The 12198-nt window shown below is 43.9% G+C and overlaps 1 protein-coding gene across 2 annotated transcripts in view; it reads right to left on the minus strand.

Annotated features, from left to right (window-relative positions):
- JAZF1 (JAZF zinc finger 1) overlaps positions 1–12198 on the minus strand; it is a 320632-nt gene that overhangs the window by 136523 nt on the left and 171911 nt on the right. For both annotated transcript variants that reach the window (XM_026508404.4, XM_044387292.3), the window contains exon 2: positions 1436–1508. In XM_026508404.4, the coding sequence (XP_026364189.1) occupies positions 1436–1508 (73 nt within the window). The remainder of the gene's footprint in view (positions 1–1435; positions 1509–12198) is intronic.

Below are 12198 nucleotides of genomic sequence, written 5' to 3' on the forward strand. Positions count from 1 at the left end.
GCCAACATGGCTGACAATACGAAGACGACAGAACATGAAAATCTCAGATTCTTATTGCAGTAAGGTTTGGCATTATAGGGATTTGTATACACATAGGCAACATTTTACCTGAAACAAAATAGCTGCGCTACTAAAAAGTCCTATTCAATGCCACATCTATAAGCCTACTGATCCTCTTGCCCAATATTAGTAGGCTAATTAACATATCACATACACAATTCTAATGTATAAAGACTTTTCAAAACCCATGTTAATCACTGGAAACCGGTTTTGTGAGAAACCCAGGTAAGCACATACGCCTTCGTTTGTATCTGATATGATTCTGAAGGTGTTCTACTTAAAATATTTCAAAAATGTTGGGCAATGAGACCCTGCAGACATTTTACCTCACTTCCCAGCAAGGCTGGTAAGCAGGAAATCCAGAGTCAATATGCAGATAGAGGTTTATGTTAATGAATCATTTTAAAAACATGCTGTATAAAAGAACTTGAAATGGAATAAGGCCACTCCAACTCAAAGCTCTCTAAAGATTTAAGTAAGTTTTCCCCCCAAATACCTTGAAATGCAACAGTACAGATAATTCATTCCCAGTTTTCTACTTCAGACCCTGAACCTCAGCTCTGGTACCAAGAGACGGAAACCTACTCTTCACTTCATATTAAAAAAAAAGGGGGGGGGGACAGTTGACAGAAATTCATGCACTGAATTATGAGCAGAGTTTTTCATTCTCATTAAAAGCCAGTCTTGCTTTTGCTTTGCCTTCTTCTCTTCGGGGGTGTGTGTTTTCTTAACATAAGTTGATTTTAGGTTGTCTCCAGAAATCACGGTCTCCTTAATTAAGTTGGCTGAAACACCAAGTCCTCTTTTAGACCTGATAGATCAAGTTCTAAGTGTTCTCTCAAGTCATGCTCACACGATCAGTTTCAGTAAAAACTCACGTTACTCTGCACAGATGGGGTCGGTTGCTGAGAATGTTTTTTTTTTTTTTAACTAAAAATGAGCTGCTATTAAATAACTTTCTGATATTAAATTATTTCAATTTGTTACATCCTGATATATTCTGATATTCCAACAATTTTCTGAATTCATAAAGTACTTCTTCACCCCAGGGTTTAAAAGTTTCACTCAAACATAAATCCATTAATCTCTCAAACTGCCCTATGAAGTCAAAAGAGCATATTCTAACTCTGCATACAAAATACTTCCAGAATGAGCTTATAAATCAGTCATGTTTTCAGCCATATGCACAGAGAACTACAATCCCACATCTCTGCAACAGAGAAACAAGAAAAATTCTGTATAGAGGTGGATGTTAAATAATCTCCAGTAAACATTTAAGACCGAAAACAATTTTTCCTACTATGTTAAAAAGATACACCTAAAAAATGAACCTGTGGCAGATAGGAGGTTGCTATAAATTCTGAAAATGGCTTACCTATTAATGTAACTGAGGGCAACGTAGGTTGGCTGCTGTAATTCTTGTTTTTCTAAAACACGTGGATCTGTATCTGTAATAAAAACACAATTATGATTTTTCAGCTTTTGCATTAGAATATATGAGGGTGCCTAACAGAGAAATAGGGGGCGAAACAGAGAAAAAGATTTAACATTCCTCTTTTTAAAGAAAACCCAGGCAGCAAAGCACCATCATTTGTTCATTCATTCATAAATAACAAGATATTACATTACTTTTCAAGGGAATTCCAAACATCAACAGTGATAAAATGTCCATCTGTCACACAAACTCTTGCACAATCCCCCTCATAAATATTGGTTTTCACTGCTTACAGTTACAATGTTGGCATGGTTTTTGGAGAGTAATCGGCCTAAGAAAGAAAGTCTCTGTTAATTATGCTCACTTGAATGCTGGAACAAATTAGTTACCATTGGAAAGCTCCATCAATTTGAAAACCTACTGAGTATTGTTCTTGCTCACTGAACACTTTTCTGGGTTTGGATTCACATTCTGGAGGACAGCTCTTCTTTTTAATTGTATAATGAGTTTATTATAACTTTTTCTAGACTCTCAGTCAGGAATTCTCATGCTGGTTCAGAATCCACAAACACCACATTCATCGGAGGGGCTTTGCCCCCTGAAGAGAGGGGATTCAATACCATAGCAACCTTCTGTAATGGTACCTCTCCAACATGGCACACACACAAAATGCACTTTTCACAACCAGAAATGCATTCTCAAGCTTCTCACATAGAACAATGACTGCACTAAACACATGCAAAAGCAAGGTTTCTATAATAAGACTATAAAGCGGGAGAACTGCACACGTTTTCATTTTCCTAGAAAAAGGCTCAGGCATTTCACACAGATTTCATTATAACCTCATTTAAAACCATCTCATTATTAGAACTCTTCCAGCTGCACTTGGCAATAACACCTTCTTTGATGTAATGACAGATGTTGTTTCAAGCACCTTTGTACAGGAAGCGTTTACTGCACGTGGTCGATGTAAGATACACGAACTCCAAACCACATTAACAGGTGAGGGGAGCGGGGGTGGGGTGGGCAGGCAGCAGCAGAGAGCACGGGTGGCAAAAATGATAGCATAAAAATCAATTTACAATGCTTTTGACTCCCAGACTAAAACTAGGCGGTAGTGGCAATTTTATTCTTGGTGTTAAACTTAAGAATCTCATGTTCACTTTATTGTTTTTCCTATGCCAAGAATTTCAGAGACCTACTATTCAGAAATCTGCTTCCTGGGTCTTTGCCATTGCAGGCCCTTGAAAGCCAAATTCTGAAACAAGAGACAATGATTCTCTGAATGGCTCCATCAAGTCGGGTCTCAAGGTTTTGGCAGCGCGAGTGAGAACGGATCAGTAATTCAGCGTTTCCTCTCCCTCCTACAATGATTACATATGCAACCGAGGCTGTTTGTAATCACTAGCCTGCAGAATCAACCCACGGTTCTCCACATACTGGAAACCACTCTTCAAGGGAAACTTAGTTTTCAAATACAACCTTTCCTCACACTCTTCTAAGGTGGCTATGACCCCACAGTATATCAGTGTTTCTGAGGAACACTTGGTGCTCTCGCCCTGTGTCCGCTAGAGAGGAGTCAGTAGAACAACGCTCACCAAGGAAAGGTGTTTTATCCCCAAAATGGTCCACTGGAATGCCAGGCAGGCCATGTGTGCAAATGGTGACTGACAGACCAATCCTGCAAGGTCTTTGTAGGTGCTTAACGAGGTAAGAAACAATAGATTGGAAATAAAAACCATGAAAATGAAGAGGAAGATAAGAAAGAACAAGGCAATGATTGCTCGGGTCTATGTGGAAATTTCCTCAAACGATCACAAGACACTTTGATCTCGAGTGGAGCGCCGGATGATGGAAGCGCTTAGCTTTTGAGACAAGGGCTTGAACTTGATTCACTAAAACCCGTTCCTTCAGAGCCATCTGGTGCATGATTACAGAAGGTGTATTATTTTGAAAGAAAAGAGCACCATTCTGAGTCTAAAGTGTGTGTTTAAAGGGGAAAAGAGTTAGGAGGCCAATAAACATTTTTATATCTTCCACTGTTGCCTTTATTCTTGTAATTGACACTCAGTCTGTTTTCCTGCAAATCATCCTCCGAAGCTTTCCTTTGTTTCCAAGTTACAGAAGTTCTCAACTATTTTAAATACTGCCTCTCTAAGCTACCTTGACTTTTACTTTTCTTTTACTAGGTGTGTGAGTAGGTATACACACCAACATACATTTATATTATTCTTTTCCTCTTCACACACTCTCTGGGGAAGAAGTACCTTACATAAAATCCTTTAGTTCTCGGATGCTCAGATGAATGGTGTTGGCCACTGACATTCACACAAATTACACCCTGTGATTTTTCCCAAACAATGTCTGCATTCTAGCCACAAAACAAGATATTGAATTATTGTTTTCTTACTTTGTTTCACCACTTTCTATAACCTATGCTAGCCTTAAGCTCACATACCCTCAAATGATTAGTGGTGAAATGGACTTCCAGAAGCTTCCAAATACCACCCTCTCCATGACAAAAAGACCATCTGGCAGCACCGCAAGCAAGATTCTCTTTTTCTAGAATGTCAACTCTGGCAACCACAAGAAAGCAGGACTTCCAGACAGACATCCACCAGGCTTTCAACATCTTTTTCAGATTAAGTGTTTCCTTGGGCAGCCTTGAGAACATTCATTAAAGCTTCGAGTTCTTAAAAATGAAATCAGGCACTTGTGCCCACAAACAGGAGAGGTCTACAGAAGTGCTACCGGAGGAACAGCATCAGCTGCTGGTCGCAAATAAACATCAGCTCTGTCACTCGCTTCCTGGCTGACTGGTGTGCCGTGATCATGACTCACCATTTTATGGATTTAGTGACGCCGCTGAGCACTTCACATTCAGTAAAAGTAGAATAGCTGCCTTTATTATTTCTCCCTCCCTGACAGAAAAGGGACTGCCTGCTGCTAGAAACTCTCTACAGGAAAGGATTAGGGCAACAAGAGACGAGGATTTTCACAGCAGGACAGTGACGTGCTCCTCAGGAACACGGAGCGTCCACTGTCAGAGTGAGCTGGAGACAGTAACACTATCCACTGGATATTACTGAATTCCATAAAAACAATTTCCTTCTACCATGTGCCACGTCACGGAGACATTTTCTACATAGGATAAGCCGCTACAGGAAGAAATGGGATCTGAATGGCCATGGCAGAGCCCACAACCTCCCAGACAGCTCTCTCGCGTGTTTGTTTACGGTGCCAATAAAAACCTGAAACTGGATCATCGGCTGCCGCGGCCCAGAGACAGACCCGCCTCGGTCAATGGTCTGTGGGACAGGAACACTTGATTTGTTCACAGCCGCAGGATGCCCCTTGAGCTGGCACCTGGCAAGGCGGCAAGCCTTTCGATCACGTGGCTGTCTGTGGCCACCCAGAACGGCACTCCACCGCTTTTGTAGCACCAGGTGGTGACAAGAAGATACACCCAAACTTTTTCAGCAGGGCAGGGCATAGCCAAAAAAAAAAAAAAAAAAAAAGCACGGAGAGATGCTGGTTTTCTGCCTCATGGCACCCCCTGCATGCTCACAGATTTCCAGTTGACTGAAGGCTAAGGGAATTCAAATGTTAAGATTTATCAACACCCCAGTGATAAGAAACCTATCAGCTTGCTGAAGTTTCTAACACATCTAAAATAGATGGCAACGTGCCTCTCCTGGCACTGCTCCCTCAGGCTAAGAGCTTGAGTGGTCACTTGTACAGGAACGACTAGACACAGGTACAAAATGGAAGGTTTCTGTAACGCACGGGGTCCTAGGGACTGCTGGCTTTACAGGTCCAACGGGATGGCCCAGGGCTTGATGTCACAGCATTAGCTCCTACTACTTTTCAAGTGGTGGGGAAGGGGAGGCACAGCAGATGCGAGAAATAAGGAAAAGGACAGCCTTCAGACCTTTCTCAATAGGAAGTGGGACTGCAACATGACCAAGGAAAGGCAACCCTGTTCTGTCAGGAAGGCTCCTGCTCCTCAGCTCCGCTGTCTCTGGCGCTGGGAACCAATGGCAACTAAGTGGATTTGTGACACACACTGAACCTTTTGTTGTACTATCTTCAAGCCGAAATGAAGGCTATCAAGGTCATTTGCTGGGTTAACTGAGGCTAATTAATAAGCTCATGGGCTTTGGCTATGCTTCAGCGAGCCTACACTGTTGGGATTTTATAGATCTGAATTACTTATGAATTTAAGAAAGTGGAAAACCAGCTGTCCCACCTCTCAACGAGACTAACGAGGCCTCTACTGGCGATGAGCTATTTGTAGGCTGAGAGGCAGCAGCTGGGGAAGAGGGGATATCATGTCCCCCCGAGAAGGCCTTCTTCAAATTCTGCATCCTCCCAACGCCAGGCTCTTTCCTCAGCGTGTACAGCAGCAGTGGGAGGGGGAGAGGACGTGGGTGGGCAGGCAGGGGGCGACTGGCCGTGCTGGAAGACCCTGGAGAGGCAAAGGCCCACCCAGTCAGACACAGAATTTTGAAGATCCGGGCTGGATATGCCACTTTTCTTTGGACTCACTCCTTAATAATTAATGGGCACGGTCTGTTCTCAGTCTTCTCCTAATAGCTGAACTCCTAAAACCACAGAGTGTTAGTTTATTCAGTGTGGCCTTCCACAACACCCCTGGCCGCATTCACCACATCCCCTTCTCTGCACCACTCCGCTGCCAGCACCCTCCCTGTATTTCGGTCCCCACAGAGGAATCATCTGGGTATAGCCTTTCCCCCCTTCTTCACCCCTGAGAAGTGGGGAACTGTCTCATGTTCTCTCACCTCTGCCTTGTGTGTAAGAGAATTCACACTTATTGAGTGGATACACTCTTTTAGGACCAGAAAGTGGAACTTTTGGTCGAACATGGGAAATGGATCAAGGGCATGGTTGTTTTCACCATCCTAGGCTCCACTCAAGTAGAAATAAAGCAAAAGAAAATTCCCCGGGGAGAGAAGGGGAGACATGAGCAGACCAGTGATTTCAGCCAGGATTTGGGAAGATGGAAAAGCCCCGCAGGAGTAGAAGGTGACCCGGAGAGGAGCGGCAGCTCCACCCTCGAGCGGCAGCAGCTGGGGAGACCCATGAACCAGGAGCTGAACTTGCTGTGGAAGCCCAGAGAGGCTCCGGCTTGGAGGTGCCGGGGGAGCGGAGGGCAAGGAAGGGGAAGTTCAGAGCAGAAAACGGGAAGATGTTAAATGGCTGATTAGCCAATGACACTGAACGAGGAAACCAAACACAGCAGAGGGGAAGACGGGAGAGACCAGGGCTGAAAAGGGAGTGAAAGTGGAAATATGCCTAATCCACTGCTCCCAAGAACACCAGCAGCCAGTGAGAGGATTCCTCTGATGTGGGTGCAGAGGAGACACCACCTGAGGCTGACATCTGGCAATCCCCTGATTAAATGATCTCCCCACAGTTACGTCCATATCAACAAGTCTCCTCCATGCCTCCATCCAGAGACTTCCATCGCCTCGGTCTTGAATATGAGCCAAGAACAGCGAAGGAAGGATCATCAGACATTCGAAGGAAAGTCGTGAAGATGAATGGGATGCACGATAACAATGGTGGGGGAGGGAGATACGGAGACAGGAGCAGAGCAACAGATTTGGGAGGTGAAGGGACATGGCTCTTAGCACAAACCCAGTTAGTGGCCGGGCTAGGACCAAAACACCTGCATCCTGGGTCCCAGTAGGCCAGCATTCTGACCATTCAAAAGGCGGCTCATCCTCGGAAGTCAACCCATTACTATTATCCAGCTGTGACATTGGACTCATCTTTCCAGCTTTCTTAAAAGCCCAGCATAGTTCAATTTCAATGTTCGCTCCACTTTCAGGACTGAATCTGATGAACCAACGGTTTACAAAGACCAACTTTTAACTCACAGCTAGTTTACTTTAGCTGCTGAAATAAATATTTCTTGTTGGAAATGGTCCTTTCAAAAAAAAAAAAAAATCCTACAATTGCACATAACCAGCCTTTGAATGGATCAACTTTTCCTTAGTTTATAGACACGTCATTTGAAACTTTTCCCAAGCCATAATTTCCATTACAGGGCAGTCAGTGGAAATTACAGTGAGATTCTTGCCTTCCCAAATTCAATGTGAAATCCAGATGCACTTAAGTGTTGCTGTAAACTTTATGAGTTAAATATCTAAAAGTCGGGGACACTGTGCAGCACAATACCACCACCTATTAAAAAAAGCATTCATGTTCACATTTGTAGCCGGCGCTTTCCCCCTAACAAGTGAGTGAATAAACCTCATTCAACCATTTGGACAATGCTCCAGGAGGCCAATGCATACACAAACACGACATGTTGCAGCCTTCCCGGTTTCTGGCATGGCCACAGGGTTCAAGTTATTAGAAATAGTTCCGACTGGGATGCTTTCTAACTCTTTACCAACCTGTCAAATTCCTAAGGTCACTGAAAACCCTGAGAGTCACAGCTATTTTTCCCCTAAGTAGGAGACGTGTAGGCCTGATATCTACGACACTATCAGTCCCTACTCTTTGATGGTGACAGAGTGTTATTTACCCACCCAAGCTCTCACCTTGTTACCTGGGACAAGGGGACCGACCAGAGACCATCGTGGCTACCAGGTATGCTTGTGAAGTGCACAACGCGTACCTCTGTATACAGCGGCCCTGGAGACCGGGGTGCTAGGATTACATAATAAAATTCTTTCAAACAGGAGTAAGGCCAAAACCTGGTCCCATTTAATCCTTCATGCAGGTGTGTGTATGCATAAACCTACACGTCTGCTTTCCCCAGAAATGAACCTGACGATGGATCCAAGTAGTATGCCACACAAAAGAGCACAAAGGAGCGTCTATGTCACTCCTGGTCAGTGGAAGGGCCTTTAATAAGCAGGGATCTGGAAGAGAAGATAGCTGCTGGTGGGTAAGGCTAGGTGACAAAAGAAAAGGCAGGGAGGATGAGGCTCTGAAGTCCTCTCTTCAAGGCTGGGAGGGAACTGTTTAAGCAAACACACCTCCATTCCTTTTGCTTGAAATTGTTTACCAAAGGAAATCCTACCCATCCTCCAAGGCATTGGCCTATAAACTACCCGTACCATCTGTTGTGCTGTGCATATTTGCAAACCTGTTTAAACACCCCATCAAAACGGAAGCTCCTTTGGGGACCAGTCCTTAGACGCCACACATCGTAAGCCCAGTGCTCTGTAAATAAGCACTGTGCATTAGGATGTATGCTGAACACATAAATGCAGGCCCTGGACATGCATAACACAAAAGACACCAAGATAAGCATCCAGCTCTGACAATTCGACTAACAGAGCCAGACAGGAGAGGAAAACAGACCCGTGTAAAATGACCATACCAGTATATAGAGATAGTGACATGAAAAATATACCTACAGATGTTCAGAGGGCAACAAAATGATGCAAAATTAGAATGGGGGTACAGATAGGGTTAATTTGGGAGGTTCCCTGATGAGTTGGGTTTTAAAGGGAGGGAGGCAGAGGGAGTCATTCATGGGTAAGGTTAGGGAATCTAAAAATGGCAGTAAGTTTGAAGCAGAAAGCACAGGCGAGAAGCCTGTAGGTACTACCAAAAGGCGGTAGGGCCAATATTCATTAGTTATAGAATATTTATGGAGGAACTTTCGAACAGTGGTTCTGAACTGTGGACAATTTTACACCCTGCCCACCCCAGGCACGTTTGGCAAGGTCTGGAGACAAGAGGGGTGGGGGTGGGGCTGCTACTGGTATCTAATGCGTAGAAGCCAGGGATGCTGCTTAAACGTCCTACAGTGCGCACACGGGACGGCAACCCCCTTCTTTTCTACCCCCCAACAAAGAACTGTCTGGCCTAAAAGGTCAATAGTGCCAACATGGAGAAATTCTGCTTTAGACTGACATGAATATTATGAGAAATGGAGCTGTTTCTCCTAGATCTCCTGTAGATAATTTTTGTTATCTTCTATTGTGTGAATCAGGAGGCCAAAAGGCTGTTAGGAAGGTGCAAAAGAAGGATACAAGCAGTTGTTTGGACTTAAGAGAAGAGCTCTGACGTTCTTTATGGGAACAGAAATGGAATTAGTTTCAAGAAAGACATACTGAATTCTTGCCATATACTAGTTGCTTAAGGGAAATTCTAAGTCAGTAGGTCCACAACTGAGCAAGAAAAATGACACAACTCACAGTTAATAATAATCCAAGACAGACTGTGATGTACGACAATAGAGAGAATCCTACTGTTGTAGAAACAAAACATGATTCTCTGAGAATCAGAGAAACTTCTTGAAAGAAAATTTTACATGAGCTTTGAACTAAAACTCGTCAGAAAAGGCAAGAAAATGGTGAGTCCGAATAGAAACAGTTTGAGCAGATGAACAGAAGCAGAGCCCCGCAAGACACCCAGTGTGGCTGGACCTCGGCAAGAAGAGTCTTGCAATTCAGACTGCGCCCACATCCTGGAAGGTTTGAAATGCTTGGGAGAGTTCAGACTTAACTTCTGTAGACAATGGAACTGTGAAGGTGTAAACCGATAGGTCTGTGTTTTAGAAAAATCACCAGTGGGGGGGTGGAGAACGGAGGACAAATAGAAAATCTGGTGAAAGAAGAAATGGAAAGACATGATTTTTCTTATGTTACAGATCAGAGTGCCTCATTATCAGAAATAAGGAAGTCACTAGAAAGTGAAAAGGGTTTGACAGACAAGAAAGGGAGGTCTGCTTCTGATGTGTGGGGAGATATTTTGCAGAACCAAGAAGCCTGGGCCTCAAAGCAGGGAGAGATAAAGGAGCCGTGATACACACAGAAACTGAGTGCCGAGGATCCCATCACACAGCCACACATTCCAGCAGGCCCCTGAACCAGAACAAGTCCCTCAGAACAATGTTAAATAGTAAAAACCCAACTCTGACTAAAAACTTGATTATCATGCCACTCACCCAACCAATCAGGATGTACCACCTGAGGACCCAGGTATAAAGAAATCCTACCCAGTATGAAGAAAAGCCAGAGGTTGTAGTGTGCTAGAAACCGAGTAACTGGTAAATTTCACAGGAAAGTGTAGCAGGGGTTGGGGGTGCGGAGTCACAAAGGGCCCGGAGTTCACAGTTTTATAGGATTTGGTACCCGAGTCTCTAAGGCTCACTCTTACAGTTACCCTCTCACTGGAAGCCCTGCTCCCACTCATTGCTGTTGCTTAGGATTAATAATGCGACCCCACACAAGTTACACGGCCTCAGCTCAATACTAGCTGTACAAGCTCTTTAAGTCTTCAAAAAATATATATATATTTTTTAAATGTTGATAAGGATAGTACTTTTGCCCTAGGGCTGAAATGAGGGATTAAAGGAGCAGTGTTCCATGTAGCTGCTACTCAGTTCTTCAGCCCATGAAGTGTTTTGCAATTAAATTCTGAACGGCTGTAGATTATCTCCATTTTACAGTCAGAGGCAGAATGATGCAGAGAAAAATCTAAGAGCTCATCCTTCACACAGTGTGGCAGAAACTGCTGGCTGCCATCCAACAGTCCTTTTCTGTTCTTCCTCCACAGTAACTAGGAACGTTGCCATCTGGTAGAAGTCTACATTTCCCAGCATGCCAGGTGCAGCCGTGTGACTAAGTCCTGGCCAATAGGATATAGGGCTTCTGGGAAGCCTCCTTAAAAGCATGCACCTCTCTTTGGGGTAATTTTCCCTCCTGCCAGGTGGAAGAATACTGGGGCTCCTGCATCTGCTTTGGACAGGAGATAATCTTGGGAATGGAAATCCGACATGGCGGAGCAATACAATAGGGGGTCTGGATCCCTGATCCCGTCAAGCCCCATACCACTCCCAGACTGACCGCCTCCAGACGGCTGGAAAGGGAGAGATACACTCTTCCACTTAAGCCATTTATGTTTAAGGGTTTTAGTGAGTCACATGCAGCCAAACCTAATCAACCAGAACACAAAATAACTGGAATGCTAGTTTATTTTGTTGGACCTTAAGTTCTAATCGAAACTTTAAATATTTTCTGTCTTGTTTTTTGGGGGAGGAATCTAGAAAAATCTCTAAGAATTTATCATCTAAAACCCATGGAAAGAAAATCAGAGTAAAATCACACCTGCATCAATGCAATGTCAGTGGGTCACTCTCAAACTGGAATAAAGAATGGGAGAAAGAGGAGGAGGAAACCATCATGTCAAATTATAGCTCCTTTGGTGGCTTTAGGACTTTCTCCAGAACTGGTTATTAGTGGGCAATAATGAAGCAAATTGCACATGCATATTACTTCTGAGTTACGAACAATGCAACCAGCAGTAACCTTTGAAGCTGTCAGGATCTTTTCAGGCAAGCAATTAAAGTGAAAAATGAGAGTGTGCACAACCCCCATCACCCAATACTACATGTAATACCACCACCTACAAACACGGACACAAGAGTGGGACTCAGTCTGAATATTTATTAATGCAGATCTGTTCCCATTTGTTTCCCTACACACCCCCCCCACCCCGTAACCCATCCCACCCCCATCTGCCAAAAATTTTTTTTCTTTAAAGGGCAGCTCTGACACCATGAATTGCATTCACCTGAAACCTACTTCCACTGTGACATCTCTCCCATCTGCACCTGAAGAAATTTCCTTCCCTCTCGACCAAAATACAAATTTAGGACAAGCTTGGATTCTACAGGAGAAAAAGCTGATAAGGAAATGAGCCCAAATTAGAAA

The sequence above is a fragment of the Ursus arctos genome, unplaced genomic scaffold, assembly GCF_023065955.2.
Source record: "Ursus arctos isolate Adak ecotype North America unplaced genomic scaffold, UrsArc2.0 scaffold_3, whole genome shotgun sequence".
Lineage (NCBI taxonomy): Eukaryota > Metazoa > Chordata > Mammalia > Carnivora > Ursidae > Ursus > Ursus arctos.